This window comes from Brachionichthys hirsutus, chromosome 8, assembly GCF_040956055.1.
Source record: "Brachionichthys hirsutus isolate HB-005 chromosome 8, CSIRO-AGI_Bhir_v1, whole genome shotgun sequence".
NCBI lineage: Eukaryota > Metazoa > Chordata > Actinopteri > Lophiiformes > Brachionichthyidae > Brachionichthys > Brachionichthys hirsutus.
The window spans coordinates 10,413,737-10,437,476 of record NC_090904.1 but is presented as its reverse complement, the minus strand read 5'-3'; the positions used below and the strand labels follow the sequence as shown (position 1 = coordinate 10,437,476).

General features: G+C 47.7%; 1 protein-coding gene across 1 annotated transcript in view; it reads left to right on the top strand.

Annotated features, from left to right (window-relative positions):
• Positions 1 to 492: 492 nt before the first annotated feature.
• The window catches only part of epha8 (eph receptor A8), a 51,749-nt gene continuing 28,501 nt past the window's right edge, over positions 493 to 23,740 (top strand). The window contains exons 1-5 of the mRNA XM_068742097.1: positions 493 to 580; positions 15,956 to 16,020; positions 22,769 to 22,822; positions 22,982 to 23,125; positions 23,524 to 23,673. Of these exons, the coding sequence (XP_068598198.1) occupies positions 493 to 580; positions 15,956 to 16,020; positions 22,769 to 22,822; positions 22,982 to 23,125; positions 23,524 to 23,673 (501 nt within the window). The remainder of the gene's footprint in view (positions 581 to 15,955; positions 16,021 to 22,768; positions 22,823 to 22,981; positions 23,126 to 23,523; positions 23,674 to 23,740) is intronic.

Here is a 23,740-nt window from a genome sequence, read left to right as displayed (position 1 = left end):
ATGAGGATACATAACGGGTGGAGAAAGAGGCGTGACCCGACGAGATAAACAGTAGGTGAGACTTGGCCGGGCAGGTATGGGAGGGTGTGGCAGCAGAGGGGGCATTTAATTGCAGCTTGCGCTCTAATTGGCTGGTGCGACTTTGACAAGCGTGCTGGTCCCTCCCCCCGGTACGGCTGGCTGCTGAAAGTGTGTGTACGTATGCGTGTGTGTGTGTGGGGGGGGGGGGGGGGGGGGCGGCTGGCAGACCGGAGCCAGCCACAGAGCCGAGCTCAAAACTCCCAACCCAATGAGCTGGCAGCCCTCACACACACACACACACACACACAGCATCCTCAGCACCTCAGCTCCAACCCTGGGACACAGGAGGAGGAGAAGAGGAGAGGAGAGGAGAGAGAGGCAGCCAGTAGCAGAGAGGGAGAGCGAAGGAGTAAGTGAGGAGAGAGGGCGAGAGAGGCAGTGGGAGACTGGCGGGGTGTGAGGGAGAACACCATGGCTTCAGATCCGGGGCTGGCTGCGATGCTGCTGTGGACTATAACGCTCCAGGCTCTGGGATCGCCGGGAACTAACAGCAATGAAGGTAAGAGCGTGTGTGTTTAGGTGTGTGTGTGTGAGAGAGAGAGTGTGTGTGTTTTTACTTAAATAGAATTAAGCAACGCATGATCTCTAACAGTGGAGATTAACTTCATACATGTGGAGCTCCTGGAAAACACTCCGACGACCACGCACGACACGCTCAACAATAAATGTACACACACTCAGACACTAAGACGGTGTGTGTGTGTGTGCGTGTGTGTGTTTGTGTGTGAGAGTCGCAAACAGAGGCATGACATCAAAGTTTGCTTTGCACAGCAACTCGAGGAAGCATCTGCGTGGTGTGTGTGTGTGTGTGTGTGTGTGTGTGTGTGTGTGTGTGAGGGAACTCGTTTTGACATCACACACATTCGTGTGTGAGCGGCGGCAGCGACACGTGTGTGTGTGTGTGTGTGTGTGCTGTGAGGTTAGGCAGTGGCGTAGGAGTGTGTGTCTGCGCATGATCTTTGGTAAACGGATTGCACTCGAACGCCTCCCTGCTCCATTCGAAGCACCAGGCAGCGTTCACCCATTCACCCACTCACCCATTCACCCATCCGTTCATACGGCGGCCGCGGCACGGCAACCATTAACACACCGGTGGAACTGAGAATAATGGGAGCTCAGTGGTTGTGCTCAAGGACACGAACGGCTTCTCTCGCCTGACCCGAACCACGGCGGTCCGAAAGCATCTTCATCAATCTGGCCACGCCTGGGTTTGTCTCCACCCGTCCGTCCGCCGCAAGATGGAGAAGTGTTGTTGTCACTTGTTTGACAAATTCAACACACAACACAAAGTCCTCTGGCGCCTGTCTTTGTGTGACGGGGTCGTCGACACGGGTCCGGTCTCCAGGCGCGGAGTGACAGCAGCGATTCAACCGTCAAGGCCTTCGTGACCCCGACGGCTGAGAGGCCGGGACGGCGGGTGGAGAAGAGAGGGGTGGGTGGCGTGGCTCAGGTGGGACCATCTCAGCGGCGGAGGGGTGAGGACGCCCACTTATCCCGAGTCAAGTTGCGCTGAGACGGGATAGGACAGTCGGCACGTCTGAGGTAGGACAGAACAGGAAGTGAGGACGGCCGTGCAGTCGGTCCAGACGGGTCGAGCGTCGCCCCCGGTGACCACGACGATGTCGGGTTTGATTGTCGGCCCCTCCCCGGCGCTCCGGTTGGGATCATTACTTCATTTTATCGCCTTCTTCTTTATTCATCCATCGTCTGCCGGAGTAAAATTTAAGTAATTTTCTTCCTGAATTAACAAAAGTTAAATAAAATAATTTGAATTTTTCTTTTTTTATTCAACTTTAGTTTTCCTAGCTCTTTGCCATCAGTCCGTGGTTGACGGTGCAAATCCAGCTGCACTGAGGGTTATCTGCTCTATTATTATCCAACCAAATAATTAAAATAATGTGAACACAAATCTTTTCAGACTATGTTCAATAATTGTTTTCCGGGATCAATGACTGTTTCCTGATGAGAATTCTTTCAAATTAATGGACTGAAATGCGCAGAAATAAAAACAACGACAAGGCTTCCAACAAAAATGATGAAATGTTTTGGAGGAATCTTCTGAAAACTGAACCAATTCCTTTTTTACTCAATATGAAAGAATCACACCGGTTGGAATAAAGCGATCCACGTAATTAGATTTTGCTCTTATTGTGAAAACTAATTGATCTAAAAACAAATCATTTCCTAGGACCCCCTCCACACACGCACACACACAAACACACACAGACTTCATCTTTAGAGATGATTAGGGGAAAAGATTTGACGTCTAAAAGATATTTAATTGTGCTGAACATTTCATCTCTCCGCTCTGCTCTGGTTTCTTTGATCCGACTGGAGGGTAATTCCAAATATTCCATGCACATGGAAGAGGTAACCTGGGATTAGAATGGAGGCTGGAAATTCACCGATAGGCGTCACACTGGCTTTTGTGCGTGCGGCTGATGTATGGGCGGAGCCGTCAGCCATCTTGTTTGTGCTCCTTGTTTACGTCTGCTGTTGCTTTCATCTTGTGTAAATACAAACGAGTGTTCTGAGGTCACGTCGGTCAGAATCACGACGCCGATGACCTTCCTGTGTGTTTGATCCACCGTCAATAGAACACAATAAATATTCTTTTCTTTTTTTTTTTGCTGTTTTTTTTCTATTAAGATGTAAAAACTGGAAGTAGCGGCGACCCAGCGGCAGTTTGGCGGGCCTCAGCTTTACCCACATGATTGATTTACTGTTTAATTTCCAGACAAACACAAAATAAAATATTTTTTCTCAATCACTCGTCCTCCAATTGATCTCGGCAAAGAAGAAATCCAACTAAATTTGGAGAAATGTGGTTTCCATGAAAATCTTCGGGAGAAAAAATTGCGTTGATTAAATTACAGTTTTCCCGGCAACCCTGTACAAACATCATCCATCGGTCGCTTTTAATATTTTTGTCACTTTCTAACATAGGTTCTTGAAAACAAATGACAAAAATAGACAAATAATTGAAAAGTGTGGGAAATATTTGACACAAAAATATTTCTGAGGAATCTGAATTATGTAACCACAATCAGTTAGCAAACACAATTCAAGAAAATAAATAATTTATGTATTTTAATATTATTTTGTAAGTAAGTCAATTATTTATTTTAAATAAGTAATTAAAGCAATTTCTCCCAACAATAATAATTACTCATTGAGACCTATTAATAAAATATTTTATTATTTTTTTGCATTTGTTTGAACACGTTTTATGGTTTTTATCGTCAAAGCAGAAAAAGACGTTTTGCGTTGCAGGAATAAAGTTTCCAAACAATTAATTCCGAGGTGAAACCTTGAATCTGTTGTTCCGCTATCGATTAATATTTGCTGCTTATCAGCATTACAAATCAGCGTCATCCGGACACACACTGTGTTGAATCCACGGCGGGGTCTGCGGGTGGTGTTCCCCCGATCGGTCCCTCCTGTCTACGGCCGCTGTCCCCAATTCAACTCCTGCTCGCTGTTTCACTCCGTGGCATTCCCGGCGTTCCTCCAGGTTATTGCTGCTACTCGGGAACACGAAAAGCCCCATGCAGAGAGGAAGACTCGCCGCAAATGAGCAAACAGTAGGTGGATGGCTGTTAACACGTGCCTCTGCTGCAGGAGGACCGAAGGGGGAAGAGACGCAGATGCAGGCAACAACAATTTCTTTTCTTTTTTTAAGATATATAACTTCAACATTTTGAAGCAGCAAGGGAAAAGAGGAAACAAAGACGGGGAAAAGTTGAAAGGCGCCTGCAGGGACCTGTTGTCTTTGTGAGCAATAAAAGCCAAATTTCTGTCTGTAAAAGAAGAGGTTCTTGATTTGGAGCGGGATTACACAGTCGGCTCAGATATTAGTTTGTATTGATCTCCCCTCGGTCAATAGAGTACCAACAGCATGTTGATGCAACCTGTTCCAACTCCGCAAAAACGTGGCCTCTCGGCCAGTTGGCCTTCGCTGCTGCACGTGACCCTGGAGTTGCCCCTCCGGCGTTCAGGCTGGCGCCGCTTCTCCACAAAGAGAAATCAAATACGCACATATCAGACCTCGTCCTTTAATCTAGTGGTTTTGGGGTTATATTGGAACAAAACATCGAGTGTCACATTTAGAGACCGTTCACCAGTACGATAACGTGTAGCGTGACACCAGAGAGCGACTCAGAGCTTCTTGTGGCATCAGTGTGAAAGAGGAAAACGTTCTCGAACAGATTACAGAGAAGAATATGCTTGAGATACATAATAGGAGCTGAACAAGCACAAGCGCGGCGTCCTTTATCTCTTGCTCGAGGACACTTCAGCAGACTCGCCGACGAGGGGAAGCGATTTCCCGTCTCGCTATCTTACATTTCCGCTGGTCGCACCTTCGCATCGACCGGTGGCGCTGCCTGCTCGCCGGACAGAGCGGCCAAACCGCATCCCAAAGTCTGACGCTTCATTATCTTTCGCCGTGCATCTTTCAAATGGGCTTCTTTTTTCGTTTGTTTCGCTCCAAGAGCGCCCGGTCAATAATGACGAGATGAGCGTGAGCTGTGAGGGGAAACCCTTCAGAGGAGTTCTCTGCTTATAAATATAAAGATGTGTAATAACTACTCCTGATTTCTCACTTATGTGTTAAAATGTCATTATCAATGGAGCTTTTGCGGTAGATCCGGTTTCTCCACTGGACTGGTTTCCCGTATCTGTGCGGTGTTGCGGGCTTGCGTTAAGTATCCGAAGACGGCGCGTCTCCTCCCCTCTGCCCGTCTGCCGGTTAGTCTCGCCACAGGTTGCCGTTGGCCAGCCGGCTGCCCCCCCCCCCCCCCCCCCCATTCCCTCCCCAGGGCACCGGTCTTTATTGAGACATCAGCCTTGTTAGCCTGCTGTCGACAGGAATATAGACGCTGCCGAATCAATACAGTCGATTCGACCGGCCTCCTGAGCCTCAGCCAGGACCAGGCCGGACCCCTCTTAAGCCTCCCCCCCTCCCTCTCTCAGGGTCGGCCGGAGATCTGCGGCCCGCTCCGGCTGATGAAAGCCTCGCCGTTGGGCGATGCTAATTTCTCCGCGGTGGAAGATCCCTCACCGGGATGGCTGATAAAAAGGCAAAAAGAGAGAGAGAGATGGGGGGAGAGGAGGTTGCAGGCGATGCTTGACAGATATGTAATGGGATGGCGACGGGGCTGTGTTCCCACACACCTCCTGCAGAGATCTCTATGATGTCGCCTTCACAGGGACTGAAGAATGGCAGAGATCTGGCTCTGCAGCAACAGCCTCCTCTCCTCTGTTACAGGCAGACAGAGGAGCACAGCGAGCGCTCGGCGCAAAAGAGAGGCCGCGTGATAGAGGGACGCGCGAGCGAAGAGAGGAAGAGCAGGAGGGCAAAATGAGATGAAGAGAGGGGAGGAGGCTGCTGCCTCAAAAGTGTCTCTCTAGTTCCGTCGGCGGGCATCTTCATCAACAGCCGAGGGCGTCTGGCTGATAACTCTAAATTCCCTTCTATCCATTAAAGGATTGAAATGTTCATTAGGTTTAATAGAAGCCCAGCGAACGGCTAATAGGCTCTGATAAACACTGGCAACCGGCTCCAATAGCTGCTAAAACGCTCATAAGGTCAAACGAGTTTGCGCTCGACTCGCTTTGAGGAGAGTCGCGGCAACATCATCCTCCAAAGCGACGACGTGATTGGTTGCAGGTATCGATTGATGTTCAGAGGGGTCAAAGTGCATATATAAACTATGGCATTACCAATAAAACTCGGGCTGCAGCTTCGATGCTAATGTGTTCTTTTCATTGTGTTCCGACTAAACTAAACTAAACTCATCTGGATTGACATAATTAAGTCAGTCAGACTTATTTGTTTGTTTCTCAAAGGTTCTCGAAGCCTGTAAAACAATCTTCAAGGCAAATTAATCTACTGACATTTGGGATAGTAGTGTTTTTCCACTGATATAATTATATGTTTTAGTTTCCTGTCAGGTATTCCGTTCTTATAGGTATCTGGGGTTACTCTAGTATTGTATTTCAGGGTTTTCTGTTTTTTTTTTTACTTACTAGGGAGAATTCTAGGAAATAAACAGAAAACATGGAAAAGCCTTTGTTGCCACTCTTCCTATTCCTAATCCAATGTCGCCTTTTATTAGATAGGACAGGTGGGAGATTGTGACAGGAAATAGGAGGAGTGGGGTGAGTGGGCCTCGAGCCCCCAGCCACAGCGGGTGGACTGAGGTCTCCATGCCAACCGCAACCCTCGGCTAGTGCGTTTTAGCTAAATCATACCCTCATCTATAGTCTGAGAAACACCGGTCGGAAGAAACACAATCGCTTTGTGCATTTAAAAAGCTCTCTGGAGCCGCCTGCAGCGGAAGCAGAGACCCTCCGTCGGATGACAGCGAGCGCCTGGTGTAGGGAGGCGCAAACGGGCCGAGAGACGCTCTGATGGATCTCACCTGGGGCCTGTTTCCACGAGGAAATAATTTGTTTTACGCCCAGTAATCTGTCCATATATCACAGGCCTAATGTAATTAATATGTGGCGAGGGAGCGGGTGGGCCAGGTAACTCATTTCTCATCTGATGAAAGCGCCTACACACATGTGGGACACACACAACACGCAACGCTCGCTTCCTCTCAACACACACAATCAGACAAACACTCCGTCTAACCGAGTTCTATCCGTGGCGTTATTAATGTCTGGGTGGCGATGAAGCATTCGTCTGCAGGGTAGGAAGGCATTGACAAAGTCTTAGAGAAAGGGATCGTGGAGAGACGAGGAGAAAGTGAAGGATTCTGAGTCGGGGGGAAAAAAGGGATGTAAAATTTTAGTTCGATGTCTTGCATGTAGCGTACGAGACACATGCTACTGAGATAACCGCAGCGTTTAGTGTAAAATAAATTCATAAATAAAGTCAAAATATGCCTTTGTCCGAAGACTCAAGTCTGTGCTTCATATGGAATGTAAAGCAATATCCCTGAGATACATCCGGAGCAAATGGCAAGACGCGGAGAGCGCCGCCGGACAAGCTGACGTCAAAATAACGTAAAGTCTCAAATGCTGGCTGTCGAAGACGGAGCACTTTTCATTTGCAGCATAATCTCAACGGTAAAAGCTCTGCATATAAGACAGCATCTTTATCACTGCCTATTCTCTCTTCATTCTCTATCAACTGTTAGCAAACAGATAGCATCGCTAACCGGGCCAGGCGTACGCGCGGTTCCTTGAATTTTAAAAAAAGTGCGAGTTAGCGGCGGAAACCATCGGACTAGCTCGCTGATAGCACGGCCCGTTCATCTGCTCACACTCAAACTAGCTTCACAACAGAACCTGTGGGTTCTCCTACGAGGCCCGGGGAGTTCTTTAAGATGCAGGGACAGAAGAGGAGAAACTTCATTTAGCTCCGCGCTGCCACTTTTCGACTTCCGACGCATACTTCGGTTGTTAGTCACGCACCTCGGTGTTTGCTGGATGCCATTTCTATCCTCTGTCGTTGCGTCGCATTGCAGCGACTGCATGGCGGCTGCGTGGCGCCGCTCATCCGGCCGTCATGACAGCGCGTGCCGCAGCTTCTACCCACGAGATGGGAGGAAATAATAAGAAGTCAGACTCACGGACACGCTCGAATGTTTAAAAGATGACACTCGTTAGCCGTAATCATCTTCCACATCACCGGGAGATCCCCAGCCCGGTGAGTCACGCCACGGTTTTAGTTTATGCAGAGTTGGCAAAAAGTTAATCACCTCTAGTCCTCTGCGTGAAATGCAACTCGAATAAAGAAAAGAATACTCGTGTTCGCAGCAGGCGAAGCTCGGAGCCGAAATCCCTGCATAAAGAGAACCGTTTGCGATCAGACATTTTAACCTGCATGTGGAACCCAAATAAAATGTATCGGGGGGGGGGGGAACACGCTACACCAAACATGAAAATTGTGCATTCTTTTCTGCCATGGAAGACTAGATTACAATATGCTGTGTGCGAGTATGTGCATTTTACAGGGACGAAGGCGACGGATCTTTTCCATTGATGCCTCTGTTTGCACACGTATGAGCAAATTGTTGCATCAGTATTAAGCTAAACTAATTAGATGCTTCCCTGCTGCAGTAAAAAAAACAAATAGAAGCATAATGGTCAAACTAATTCCGACAACTAATTCCACACTTCAGGGTGGAAACACCGGCGTGCCCGTCCGACTCTATGCACGGCGTCTTGACGGGGATTATCGGCGTTCAGCATTAGGCGTAAGCCAGAGGCGATGATGATGAGAGCTCTTTATGAAAAACGTCAGCTCACTGAAATGATTAACGGCCATTGATGTAAGACGTAAGACATGCGTGCAGAGTGGGCGTTGATATGAGTGGACGGGAATGATGCGTGGAAAATATCCAGGAAAATATCCAAGAAAATAAATACAAAATAGTAGTCATTTTATTTATTAACGTGGAAGGCAGAGCCGGAGTCGGGGGGGGGGGCAGCGGAGATCTCCGGGCTGCGAGTGCAGTCTGAACTGATAAAATATCGCTGTCGTCTCGACTAAAATATTCTCTCTGCTCTCTGGCTGCCTTCAGTCGAGCTCAGCTAACCCCCGCGTGAACTCTGTCTACAATGAATCAATAAGTTCATGCTCACTTTGTTAGCTTTGTTAGCTCCTGCACCGGCAGGCCGCGCTGGAAGCGGGCTCTTTTGTGCTCAGCAGGTGTTGCCGACGTCAACCCAGATCTCTCTGGATGCTAATGGCGACAGAAATCACACTCCGTCTTCTGCTTTCAGACATGCTTCTCCTCAACTACCCTCTTCCCCCCCCCCCCCCCCCTTAGTCTTTCCTCACCTCTCCATAAATAGCTCTGCACGCCGCTCCTCCTCGGTGTCTATATCTTGCTGGGTGTTTTCCCAGGGGGACGCCAGGCAGCAGTATAGCCTGGTATCCACGCCGTTCCCCTGGGGAATGATGCACCTATCCGGCTCTTTCCATCCTCCACCCTCCATCACGCAGAAAGCGCGATGCCTTGCGGGGGTGTATTCAAAGCAAGGGATCCATTGATGCGACCTGGGGGCACCTGCTAAAATAAGATGCGTAAGATTGCTCTAAGAGGTGCTGTGGTCGGTGCAAAGCCAATCATTTCGACACCCCTCCGTCCGCTCTTCCCAACCCCATCTTGTACATTTTGGAGCGGGGTAAACTGGGGCATGCTAACAGCATATCCTGCTTTCATTCTGTACTTTCTTTTTTGCAGAAAGAAACGCTGTCTCCGGTGGATTTTGTGCTGATATTATAGGAAAAGTTGCACGGGTGCACAGTTCCATGCTTCAGCTCCGTGCTTCAGTTCCGTGCTTCAGTTCCATGCTTCAGTCCCGTGCTTCAGTTCCATGCTTCAGTTTTCTGGGATGTTCTGCCAGCGATGATGACATGCGCTCTCGTGTCTGCAGTGTAAACATGCTGGCAGGTTACAGAAGCAGCGGTGCGCCCTTTTTTGATTTCTCTGTATTTATTTACATCTTGTTAAGATGCAGCGAGTCGAATGAGAGGCCCCCTGACTTCCAGCGGGGTAAAACAGACGCCGGCGGGCGTCATGTTTTGGCTCTGGAAATGTGTCACCTCTTTGAAGAAGTTCTTTTGTTCTACGGATGGTGTCCGATTGTGGTTTCCGGGGTTCCTCGTGGATGGAACACACTCACGTCGCCACTTTATTCTTCATTTGATCGGAATACATTTCCACACAAAAAAAATCACCCCTAAGCTGTTGGCCACGGTTCCAGGCGTCACGCTTTGACACATCCATTTTTGGTTTGCTCGTTTGCTCAGTCACAGCGATGGGGCTTCATCACAAAAACGCATTCAAGTCGCGAATATGAAACTTTTCACTTCTTCCTGACAGTGAAAATCTGTCCAGTCGTGTCCAATAAATGGCCTCAGTGTTGTTGAAACCAGCGATGGAAGAAGAACCCAGAAGTTAAAGCGCCAATAGGGCAATTTAAAAGTTTGAGAAAGATGGTGAAATATATAAAGGTAAAATGTGCTTAAAATGCCAAAGATTAATTAATTCTAGAGATAAACTAGAAAAGCACTCAGAGAGAGCAGACCTCCGCCAAGCAGCTCACCCGGATGGCTGTGCATCCGAGTCCCTCTCAGCACTCCTCTTCCTCATCCGTCTGCACCGCTTTCTCTTCACCGAGGACAAAATGCTTACACCACAATTGAGAAGCGAGGAGAAAAGATGAGAGCGGGAACCTCTGGGGAGAAAAACTTCAGGGAGACAAGGATGAGATGAAGGTTAGTGTAGGTGCAGAAGAAACAGGATGAAGTTTTAATGATCCCTGTTGGGGGGGAGGGGCACTGCTGCAACAAATACGCTAAGGATGCGTCAAGAAATACGGAAAGAGTGCCAACAGCATCAGAGGGGATGAAAAGATGCTGTTACCACGGAGATGCGACGCTGAGTTAGGTTGACTCGGTAAATTGTGTGGAACCGTTTGGGCTGCAGCTAACGGAATCATAAGAATCATACAAAGAAGGAGAATGAAAACAAATGACCTCAAAAGATGGGAAATGTGAAACGAAGCTGAACTCAAGGAATATAGTTAATTGTATTTATGTTCCGTTTGTTTCCTGTTTTGCTGCCAGCCTGGCGGCCCGGTATACCGGCCACGCTGGACAGGTGGGCGCCTCATGGGTTGTCACGAGAACAGCTTTGGCTAATGCTTGCGTTCCTTTGCCCCCGTAAACAATTCAAGGCATCAATTTAACGCTTTTGTATTATTTTATCAACTTTGAATTGCAAGAATAAATTAACGAGATCACGTTTCTTTTAATTATTTCCACTTATGACTTCAGTAAGACTTTAGGAACACTTCAAACCCTTTACACAGCCACTCAAAGCAATATAAATTAATGTGCTCATTATCAGTTTACTTCAGTATTTATTGCCAACCTTGGAAAAATTAGTCTGAGAAGAAAAACAGTTCTTAATTCAAAGTGTGCTTATTAAATTCTTCCAGCGTCTCCCGGGCTTCCGCGGTGGATGTGGTGTTCAGTCATTAATGGAGCGCAAATAAGAGTTCCTGCATAAATGGATAAATAAAGGAATACCTCAGTGGCAAACAGGTGTAATGAATATTTCTTTATATTCATATCGTTGAAATGGGGAGTTGTGCCATCCAAACAAAAGATGGAGGTAGATGAATTAGTCTGGGATCACGGGAGTTACTGTCTACTTTACAGAATGAGCACCAGCACAAATTAAAAACTATCTGACACGACGTAGTAATCAATGATTCTGTTTATTCCCCCCCCCAACTGTCTCTGGGAAGCTGTAGTGGCAGGCGCACAAATGAAACGCCCCCCTTAACTTTCATTAGAAAGTTTTCTTTATTTGAAAACAGACAGACAGACAGATATAGATAGAGGTAAAAATATAAATTGAGAAAGAAGTCAACATTGTTCTCGTGCCCGGCAGCAAGGATGAAATAATTTAAATTGCAATATTTTGGCACCAAAATGTAATAAATTTAATTTGAATTTGCTCTTGTTTCAGTGCAGAGAAATTTGTTTGGATTGTTGCTAAGGCTCATTAGCTAGGAAGGGGAATTTTGAAAAAAACAAACCTATTTCTCAGGCCTTGCCTGCAGCACGATTTGTAAATCCATGCTTATTTCTCCCTTTTTTTTCTTCTTTTCTTTTAATTCTACGGTTTTCAACTGAAATTGCGCGGAGGGACTCGATCCCATTGTCCGCTACGCTTCTGTTCTTGAGCGTCCTTGACTCCGGCAATAATGCTCACCGGCACCAAATTAACAATTTGCGAATCAAAGGAGCCGTTGAGCACCCGACTGTAATTTAGTTCCATCTTTCATTACGCCTAATGTCACTCAGCGCACTTCCTTCAACCGACCCTTCATCAGCTTTAGTGTCATAAAAACCTTTGCCAAGTAAACAGGCGTCTGCACTTGAGGGCGGGATGCAAATGATTTGAAGTTGCTCCGTGTTGCTTCGTTGCAATGAACAAAGGGAGTCGGGGGGGGGGGGTTCTTAAGAGGTAGTAATTTATGTGGACTTGCTCTCGTAATTGGAGTTTGGGGAATTGCCGTTTGGACCGCGGTGCGAATTCAAAGCATGTACGACAAGAAAGGAAAGACGGTGGCCCGGCGTGCGAGAAACTATGTCTGTGAACACGACAGAGACGAATAGAGGGAGAGAGGAGGTGCGCCGTCGTCGTGGAGCTCCTCTCATCTGTGCGAAGGCTGTTGTTGTCTCCTCTGAACGCGGCGCTGATAGGAGGAGCAGAGCGCCGAGAAGGAGAAGCTTGTTAGAGAAGGGAGGTGTTGATGAGATAATTACACAGCTGCCATAGTTCCTGTCTGGTCAAAGAGTTGTGCCATCAGTGAGCGTGTGCGAGCGTGCGTGTGCGTGTGCGTGTGCGTGTGCGTGTGCGCGTGCGTACTTTTGGTGCTGATTTGCTCACTGCATGGTTGTCAGTGCATCACTCTTTTCCGAACAGCGGTACAATGCACATTTTTGATTGCTGCTGTGTGGCGTCTCATTGTACACCTCTATAGGATGTGTGCGTTACTCCGTGTGTGTTTTGACACTCGGGGTAGAATAATTGCTGCACTCTCTCCTTTGGAATGTATGGCCGTGCCTTCTGGGGTGGAAGATGACGACGCCGTTGTTGTTGCTGTCGGCTATATGGAGTCGCTGCAGGCGAACTCCACTTCCTCCGAGACAGGTCATAATTGTGTGTTTGCGTGCGCATTAATGCATGTCAGCAGGCTGGGCGGATTTTATAAAAGCCATGGCATGAGTGGCACGCCGCGGTCGTCCCAACGCCCGCCGACCTCCAGGTTGGATTGAATCGTGGGCCGGAGAGGGAGAAGTAAAGGAGGAGGAGTGTTGACCACTTCCCTGGGAAATATGTGGCACGTCTCCACATGAGCAAAAATAAAAGCAGACAGCTTTTTCATTCTTCGCCTTCCAAGATGTGGAAGGGCGGCGAGGGGCCAAAGGAACGGGCGGAGGCGGAGGCGGAGGTCGGGTCTTGCTGGGTTGTGCTTCTGTTTTGAAAGAGGATGCTGTGGAACAGGAACAAACTCAATTTTGAGCCCGTAGTCCTCGAGGATGAAGCGCTCCATCCCTCCACCCGCCTCCGCAGCCAAATAAAGGTGTTAACCCCTTCGCCGCTGCACCTCTGTCCGCTGGAGCTGCAGGACTTCCAAGATGTGGAGAAGGTCAGACAAACCTGAAAAAGCTCGCCGTGAAAAACGGTTTGCGCCACCAAAAGAGGTGGGATGCAAGAGCGCTGGGCTTTGTTTTCTGCCTTACACGTGTGATGAGAAGAATCGTAGCGGGAGAGGAAAAACAAAGTGCTAATTACCGCCCGTCCTCCGTTGTACTCACACGGATCCTGTCACATTAAAGCAAAGCAGCAGACATGCCACCAAACCCTATCGCTTGTACACGAATCAGAATTCAGACAGCCAGAGCAAATTAGATAAATGAGTCCCACCACCTTCAGAGAGAGAGGGATTTCTCATTTGAGAGGAAATTAAATGAAAACCGCTGGGAATAGCTTTGGGATCTTTACGCGGTCTGAGGTGGCAGGAACAAACTGCTACACATTTCCATATCCAAGGAGGGGATGCATCCATCCCCCTTTTTCTTTTGTGCTTTAATAATAACAGTATCGCAGAACAAAATTCCCCCAGCACGTCGAAGGATTATTAAATCCACTTGCCCCGGTTCGCCGTTTTCATTATGTCACTCTGGTTGGCCGATGAAGAGCACTCAGAAGAGTGTAATTGGCGGCATCCATTTGCGACCTTGACCGGAGTGCACGGGGCCGCCGCATCATCGATACGAGACGACGGGATGTCGGCGCCCTGAGGGAGGGACAGGCAGGGAGGAAGCTGGTGGATGGGGGGGGGGGGGGGGGAATAAAGGGCAGTGGCACTGCCATCTGTCTGTGTGTTCTGACCCACTTGGCCTCTTCGGCGGCGCAGTGCTCAAATTAGCGGGAGAGACACAAGCTAATTGCTACATGTGAGTGTTTATGCGATTCCTTTCCAAGGAGGAATTAGAGGATCTCAAACTTCACGCGGATAGATATTTACGGAAAAATATTATTAGACTGAAGCACAAAGACTAAAGAGCGTTTCCCCCCGTGGGACGTTTACTTGCTGTGAACGGTGGGTGGAGTTACTTTCACGTTTGCTCTCATGCAGGTGTTTTCAATTATTCTGTCTAATTACATCTCATTTCAGGATGAAAATAGGGGGGTTGTAAAGCCCACAAACTGCGGGGGGGCACAAAGCTCTTTTGATCGGAGTTGAACGACTTTGCCACAACCTTTAATCGGCAACCGTCGAATCGGGCAAGTCGACGCGGGCTAACACGTTAGCCTGCTAAAAGGCCAGCTCTTTCAGCCACAACTTATCGTTAAAAAGATTCATTTAGATGTCGTCCAAGTCCAATAAAAGTTAACCAGAGAGTCAAATGTCAGTCAGACTCAGACTTTAAACTCAAGAAGAGGTTCAATCAGGCAGAAGTGAAAGTGAAATCAGTGCGACTGGCCGTGAAGATGCTTTAAATACGGCGAGACGTTTTCTGTAGATGGCAGAAGTCACTTGTCGCTCAAACTGTGTGGGCGCTTCTTGTTTGTTGAAGTCTGGATTTTCCTCAGGCTTGTCTTTACTTTAATATTACCTCGACAACGAGCAGAAAGACGAGCAAATGCCATCGTTCCCTTTTCATCAGCCGTCCATGAAGGCCATCAAGGCCACAAACTTTCACTTTGCTGCATCTTCCCAGTAACCACAGAGCGATGCTTTAGAATGTCTGCGTGTCTGAAAAGCTCGTCAGCATGAGATACAAGTCTAGATGGACACGAACTCGACTGCTGAGGTGGAGGAGGCCGACCCTTACAGCTTTCTTCCTGCTCGGAGGCAAATCATCGCATGCTGTGGCTTTAGAATGCAGGAGAGGCAGGAAGAGCGCGATTATCACGGATAATGATGAGGGATGAAAGACGGAAAGCTACGAAGTGTTTTCTTAAACTCGTCATAATGTGAGGATCGAGCCTCGCTTGATTGCTCGACAGACAGCCCCGGGGCAGAGCTTATCTTATGAGGATGTAAGGGTTCGCACCAACCCGCCGCCGCCGTGGAAGAATTAGCGGTTCACCAAGGTTCTCTTGGTCCTTTCTCATCTATCATCGCTCTTCATCGTCGCACCCTGCCACTGACAATTAAAGGTGCAAAGGGGAGCGAATTCTAGCTTTGACGCATTCGTTTAAGAACAAATTCAAGCCAACTTGGACTTTTTCTCCCTCAAAAAAAACTAAAAATCCTGATGCATATTTTAAGCTTGTTTGGTGATTTCACAAAAGTGTATAAATATTTGAAATTTAGATGATCAACAAATGAAATATCCAATCGGATATTGATGCTCCAGAGATTAACCCCTGCTGCACAGCTGGCTGATGTTACGTCATGATTTATTGCCCCCCCCCCCCCCCCCCCCTTCTTTTTGTCGACTTTTTGTACTTACTGTTTTGTTCTTTTTATGCTTCCTTTGCTGCTGGAAAGTGACCAAATAAAATTTGCTGCAGTGACTACATTGGGAAATGAAATGATATCCGGTCGCTGCCGAGATTCTGTGTTTTCTTATGCTGCACATTCATCATTAAAGGTTCCGGTTCCTGCTCTATTCTGAGCCTGCAGAGCTGAGGTCCCAGCTCTGATCCTGAACCGGGTCAAGGTGACGCCAAGCAGTGATGCACGGCTCAGACAGCCATCCCGCCTCATCAGTCACACCTGTCAGGCAGCTGTACGTTCAGGTGTGCGATGGTGATGGAGGACAGGATGGAAGGATATGGGCTCACTCACGGGTTCTGTTTGTGTTCTTCATCTGCAGTGAGTCTACTGGACACGACGACCATCGCAGGAGACTGGGGCTGGCTGACGTCTCCGTCACACGGGGTAAGACCAAAGCAATCCGAGGAATGGATCACAGAACATTTTGACGTAACCACAAAGGAGGAATGCAGATTCAAACCGCTTCTAAACTGTAAACAAAGTCAAATGACTCAGACTGCAGATGTGGAATTCGAAGTAAGGTCGGAGGTCATCGCAATCTTTGCTGCATGAATAATCCATGTTATAACACATTGCTGGGAAAGCCGACCTGCACAAATTCGCACCACCTGTTGCAAGTGTTTATCAGATTTATGCCACATGAAGGCGGCGAGCTTGAGGGGGAACCTGTGCATATTAAACACGCCGCCATTGTTTTGTTGACACCGCCAGGCCGATTATGCGTTACTCACCTAATTCTCACTTTCCACCTCCTTCGCATTTTGAACCGGATGGCAGCGAGGGCGTTGCAACGTTAGAATATTGTAACGCCACGCGACGCCACCTGGGGGTGACGTATTACAGACCCGGTCGTAGCGGCGAGACGCGGCAGCCTCCCTGTTAGCAAAGGGGTAGAAGCCTTTAACTGACCCCCCCCTGCCCACACGCCAGAAGGTCTCGGTACGATTGAGCGTTGTAACGGGCGGCGCAGATGGATCGTCTCTCAGAAAAGAGCTGAAAGAATCGGATTAGAGTTCTGAGCGAGACGACTCCGTCTGCGTGAAATCGGCGTGAGAAGCGAACCTTCGTCATCCCGACAGCCTCCTGTTATAACATCCAGATCACATAAGCTCAGCACGCGGCGCTACGTTTAATTGGTTCAATATGCCAGCTGAGCTCCCGTCTCGGATGTGTTTGATTGGATGGATTGAGAGCTCTGCGGCGCTCCGGTCAGGCTAAATGGAGGCGTTGAGCCCCCGCCATGTGCCGAGGATTCGACCAAAAGCTCCGCAGCGCTTTGCTTTTATTGACTTTTTAAAGGTGACATCACTTTCTACCTGGACCTGTCCTCGACGCCGCGAGCCAAGTAGCGCTCAGTCGCGTCTGACGTTCGTCCTCTGGAGTCCAGGCGTGAACTCGAAGTGCTGGAGGCTCAGGCGGATCGGCAGCTCAGGCAGTGCTTTCACAAATCTATTACCTGCGGTGGGCGTCGCCGTTTCGCTGCGTGACGGCTAAGTCGTGACTCAACTGCAGGATTACAAAAGTTATTATTCCGTTTAAAGTGTTTACAATGCAATATTTCTTTCCTGGTGATTGTTTTCTTTCGGGATGATTCCTCACGCTTTCAAACAGATATTGATCGGCGCTGCTGAACTAACTGATAACCTGTAATGATTCTCAGATCCATACTACACGGATATCGATACCTTTGAGAAGCGTGAACCTCCGCCGCCCGGGTGGTGTTTGTGCTCCGGATGACACGTCGTCAATTCAAAGAGTTTTGCACGTATAGCAAATACACGGCCATTTTTTCCATCCTGACATTTGAGAGTTTAGCGAATGCGTCTCACCGGCAGCGTCAGATTCTCGGTGGCGGCTCTTTGATGGAAGCCAAAGGTTTCTGTCACCCGGCGTTGACTTCACACAACGCCGTTCTGGTTTAGCGCTCAAAGGGAGGGGCTTATGTTTGATCAGGAAGCAGGTGAGTTTGGTGAAACGTGAAGTTGTGCTCCTCTCACGCGGGTTCAGTACGGCTGTTTTTAAGTTGAGATGGCGATGTGGGAGAAAGGACAAGGTGAGTGAGGCGGAAGGAGAGAGAGAGAGAGAGAGATGGACGGAGATGGGTAATGTTTGAAGGTAAATAGCTGAATATTGTCAGTTTGCAGTCCAATGATGATGTCCAATGTGTGTGTGTGTGTGGGTGTGTAGGTGTGTGTGCGTGTGCGTAAGGTCTTTATTAGTACCGTGACCTTTCGATGGGAGACTCATTTCGGTGACATCACGACATACGTCTTCCGACTCACAGGCTGCGTTGCTGTCCAATTTATTCAAGCAATGGTTAGAATGCCTGTGGGCTGTCCCAGGTGCATCTTCTGTGATTTCTCTCTCTCTCTCACACACACACACACACACTCACACACACACACACACACTCTCTTACTTTCTCAGAGCTTGTCAGATAGGGCAGGAAGACTTCATTATCCTCCAGTCCGATCTATGTTGGCCTTGACAGGTTCATCCACCGGCCACCTCGCAATCGATATAGCTGACAGTAGAGTGTGTGTGTGTGTGTGTGCGTGTGTTGATTAATGTGGGCTATGAAAACCATGATGTAGATGAGAAAGAGATGAGTTGAAGTGTCAAAAGCACACGGCATTACCATTTCTCCAACTCCTTAACTCACTCTCTTGGTCACACAGCCTGTGACCGAATATCATTAAACTTTGAATTATATCTTTAATACTTTTATGAAATAATGGGGGAAATAACTTTTATTTTCTAAAACTAATTTCTAAATATTCCTTTACTGCTGAATAAAGAATAAAAGGAAGCGTGTGCTCCATTAAATCTCCTCTCCATCGCGGCCGTGCCGACCCAAACACATCCTGCTGCTTTTACTTTATATAAAACACACATTATAAAACAAGTGGAATTAATTCCGCGATGGTCTTGAGGCGTGCTTCCATCGCTCACCTTGTGCATTTATGTTTGCACATGCATGAGGCTTTGAATTTCCCTCTGATAGACTTTTATTCTTGGGTTATAATTGCAGCAGTTGTCGTGACAACCTAGTCGGGGTTAAAAACGACGATGACCTTTGATGGAATAACTTTTTCTTCATCGTTCCACCGATGGAGAAACTGCCTCGTTTATTTAATAAAGCAGGGAAGATGAAATTTAAAGTTCATTAGAAGAAACAGAAAACAGTTTTGAACAAGGCAGTGAAACAGAAATTATGAGTTTTGGCTTTACAAACGGTTTAATGTGCCAATTTAATAATTAAAAACAGGCCATTTCACAGCAATATTAAAAGTGGTAAAAATATCTCCTCGAGCTCGGATCCAGGTGAAAATGTTTCTATCAGAAAACTTTTTAGAACAGGAAGCTCTTTTTTTTTTTTGTGATTTTCCTCTCGGTGCGTTTCTGCTTCCGTCAGCAGCGCCGTCCTGCAGGTCTGATTGGACGCTTTCTCACCACACCTTCCTCCGTTGCGCTCCTGATGACCGTTGGCCGCGCCGTAATTGGCCAACCAATCTCCCACAGGAGGGCGGCGTGGCGCGATGGCAGCATTCAGATGGGCCATCTTCATTTGAAAGATCTTGTTCCAGAACTTCCTGGAAAGGAAGCTGGTTTGTATTTCCTGTTCAGCGACGCTGCTCAGAGGGGCTCTTCTGGTTATGCTATGGGGTAAATGTATCGTGTCTGGGGGGGGCATGCTGAGATTCCGGTGTAGTGTTGTCTAAACACAGATTGGGAGTCGCACTATATTTGGAAAGTTTGAAGCCAGTTAAATCCGGGATACGCGGATACGCCAGCGGTCATTTAGACTCATGTACCGACACTCTGGAATCACTGATGTCAGCGGGAGGACTGCAACTCCTCCGTCATCATCTTCATCATCATCATCATCATTATCATGAATGCCAGCAACGCCATCACCACTGTCATTCTGATTAAAACACTTGATTGCTAAAACTATCAACCAAAGCGCAAAACGTTGAAAACAAGACAACAATTGTTAAATGATTTCATGATTATGAGTGAACTTTAGGAACTCACAGTAAAATCTGACGAACTAATGATTTGAGTGAAATTCTTGGTGACGTTAGTTGTAGCTGACTCGACACCCACGCGTGTGTTAGCTGTAGCGTATGTTCGTTTGTTGGCCTTCATCACCAGGGTTGAAAGAGACTGCTAGCTCTGTTGTGAACGCACAGTGGGTCTATGGTGAACGCAGACGCACACACACACACACACTCCTGAAAAAATTGCGTCTCAGAATAGATTGTAATTACACCATCTCCCCCACTGATCCCAGACCAGTGTAATTAACACTCCCGTTGCAGAAAGGTTATCGCAGTGTCAAAGAGTCCACAGACAGACAGACAGACACAGACAGACAGACAGACAGACACATAGAATGTGCTAAAGTTATTAAGTCTGGTTGTGTTACTGATAGTGTGAGCGGCAGAAAGGTTTTGGACAGAGCCTGATATTTCCGCTGAGTTAATATGCAAACCTGTTGCTTCACACAGATCCCAGCATTAAGTCTGGAAATGCCACCGGCAAACACACACACACACACACACACGCACACACCTACACACACACACACAGTGTGTGTAACAAAGCCATCCCACCCCTTTATCTTCAGCTAATCTGAAATGAGATCTTCCTAAAATGACACCAGTCGACCATAAAGTCTCTAAATTACTCAGTAGCTCGCTTAGTTTCAACCAACAGATTAACACGAAAACAGGACAACAAGGAACAGGAATGACCAGCTCGCCATCTTTATTCGGGGGTGGTGGGGTTGTATGGTCTTCAGAGCTGGGTAAATCTTGTATGAAACTTTATGCATATAATAACTGAGAGTCCCTTCCCGTTGTCCCTCAAGCACAGCAGCACAATGACGTCTTTTCTCCATAGTCGCTAATCAATCTCTCGTTCTCGCTCACCCGTTGCCATCATGCTTCCATTCATGTCATATCTTGTGACTGGTATTGATTTCATGCTACGTGGCCTCGGCCTCATAAGAGCAGAGGTCCAGATTTCCAAGCAAGATTTAAACTCTAATGGATTTAAAAACATAAACGGCACTTCCAGCTGTCCACTCATAGCAAGAAGGCACCGGGTTGGATCCCCATCTCTGTGGAGTTTGTATGTTCTCCCTGCGTGTGGATTCTCCAGGATTCCTCCAAAAACATGCAGTTTAGGTGAATTTGTTACTCCGAATAGTCCGTATGTGCGTGAATATCTGTTTTTGTGTGGCCCAGTTATGCCCTGGCGACTCATCCAGGGTGTTTCCCGCTTCTCGCCCATAGTCAGCTTGAATAGGCTCCAGCAACGCCCATGACCCGTAAGGCGGATAAAGCAGCCCCGGTGATGTCATAGCTAGCATAGCCAGTATGCTAATGTTAGGATAAAACATTTACTTTTACTGTGGGTGAATTGAGAGTTGAAAGAGAACCTCGGTGTTTCACTTTTATCTGGATTTAGTTTGGAGATAGAATGTATTCTGTAGACATTTCCTCTGGACAGACTTGATAGACGTTTAATTTCCATACGCCGGTGTTACCGCGGGGGGAGGAAACAGTTTCTCTGTCTGCCACGTTTGATTTCTCCTGATGGGAGATCCGATTAGTTGACAGGGAGGAAACAGATGTGCAATTTACATCAAATTAATTCCTCCCGCTTTCTAATTCTCTTTCTGTTGCACTTTACTCTCGCTGGCACGCGCACATTTCCGCGCACGCCCACGCCGCAATGTCGGCGGGCCGCTGCGTGAAGCGCGCCTGCCACAATAGAGAAGTCTCTTATCGCGCTCTCGCAAGATAAACATGCTCCTCTGACTTCTCTTCTTCTCCCGAGCTGTCTGCGGAGGACAAGCAGAAAATACTTCCATTATTTACATAGCTAAACAACAAGCAATCTTGTATAATCTCACCCTCTTCCCGCTCGCCGTACGGCTCCCGCCGTCCTGGAAATCTGCCGCCGTGATTTTTCACTCCTGCAGAAAATTGCATTGAGGAACAAAAAAAAATCTAAGACTTCCCAGGAAGTGAGGGGGGAAAAAAAGAGAGGATGAGAGTGCAGTAAAAGCAAGACCGCAATAATGAGGGAGATGGCGAGGTTGCACTCCTCGCTAATTAGCCGAGGTCTTCACAAGTTCAAGGACGGTTTCAATTTAGCTGATAAAGATGAGAGGATGAAGGAGGGAGGGAAGGGTGAGTTTTACGATATTTTAATTATCCCAGTGGCTTTTGTCTGGTGTTGGGGGGGAGAAGGGGGAGTTAGGTGGCTTCCATGCAAAACCCACTGGTCTTATTGCCGCTGGTCCGGGCGTGGCCCCAAGATTGTCGGGGTCGACACTTTCCCTTTCAATTACTGCGCCGTTGGCGCGAGGATCCGCATCACGAGTACCAACAGGGGTTAATCAAGCGTGCACGTCTATATACACTCGTGCATGTGAATTGGCCATGCTTACACCTAAGAATCAATGCGGTAGGTTGTTCAAGGTTGAAGTGTGTTGAGGCTATGAGTCAAGAACACAACTTTGGACGTTGATGAATAACAATTTTTCCACCCTAATTTGTCATTCTCCGGGGGAAAAGAGGAAGTGACATAGCTCGGTGCTAAAAGAGTTCCTGGTTCCGTTTAGATCCACAGATCTTTAATGTTTAACATTGTTTCCTGCTGCTCTTTGAGAAAGATTTTGGTGTTTTTGGGCCGCGAGGAAAAACATCTCCTCAGGGCCCCATCGTCCAATCCTTGAAGCAATTAAGTCCTGTCTAAACTTCCTTTAAGGGCTGTTTATGTGATTTAGGTTTGCATTTCCATAATCTTTGGAAACTGTGAGAGACGTATGCAGCTTTGACTTTCAGTCCCGCGTCGCTGGATTCTAAAGCGGTGGGGGGGAAATACCATCATCCAAAAGATTAAGATAAATTAAAAGAGCGAGGAGATGCTCTCCGAGTTTTATTAAATGAACTCTAAAGCACAAAGTGTTTTTCTGCAGAAAGGTCAAAAGAGACCAAGAGTTTCCTTCTGCTGCTCGGTGAACATTGTGCACGAGGGGAATTTCTGCATGACTGATCGGCTAAAAAACACGCCGCATGTAACTGGCCTGACTCCGCCCCGTCTCTTTCCGCAGTGGGATGCCATCAATGAGATGGACGAGTACTTCAGTCCCATCCACACGTACCAGGTGTGTCACGTCAAGTCCGATTGTATTCTGTTTACAGCGGAATGATTGTTTGATAGAGCGTCACAGAGGAAAAGAAAGCCGATGCCTGCTCACGTTTTCATTTCTATTAGTGCCATAAATTGCTGCTTGAATTGCTGAGTGTCACACGCTCCGTATCAGGTCTGTAACGTGATGAGCCCGAGCCAGAACAACTGGCTGAGGACCATCTGGATCCCCCGAGAAGGAGCGAGGAGGATCTACATCGAGGTCAAGTTCACGCTGAGAGACTGCAACAGCATGCCTGGAGTCCTGGGCACCTGCAAGGTACACCACAAAGCTACGGGAGGGGAAGCGGGTCAAAATGTGTGGGAGACAAAGACGAAGACGAAGACGAGGCTTATTATAAAGGCTTTTTGCCAAACGCATGCTAATATACTCCGCGTGCACCTGGATTATATGTGGAGGAATAGTCCGATATCAGATCCTGCTAAACAATCTGTTACTGCAGCAGAACCATCTTGACCATTATCCCTTCTAGCATGCTAGCTAATAATGTCTACAAGCTAACACATGATTGTGCATGAAGTTAAGCCTCCTGGCGAATCAGATGGATTAAAGCATCTGGCAGAAGCGTTGCTCCATCTGCGTTGCTTCTCGTTGCATCGGAGGTGAGGTTTTGGTCGTGAGCTCACACTCAAGTCGTCGTGCGCGTCACCCCGCAGGAGACCTTCAACCTGTACTACTACGAGTCCGACAGGGCGGCGGGCTCGGCCATACGGGAGAACCAATTCGTTAAGATCGACACCATCGCTGCCGACGAGAGCTTCACGGGGGTGGACCTGGGAGTCCGCAGGCTGAAGCTCAACACAGAGGTAGGAGCAAGCGCGGTAATAACGCCACAAATAGCGAATGAAGCTACAGGCGAATGGAGGCCCAGCG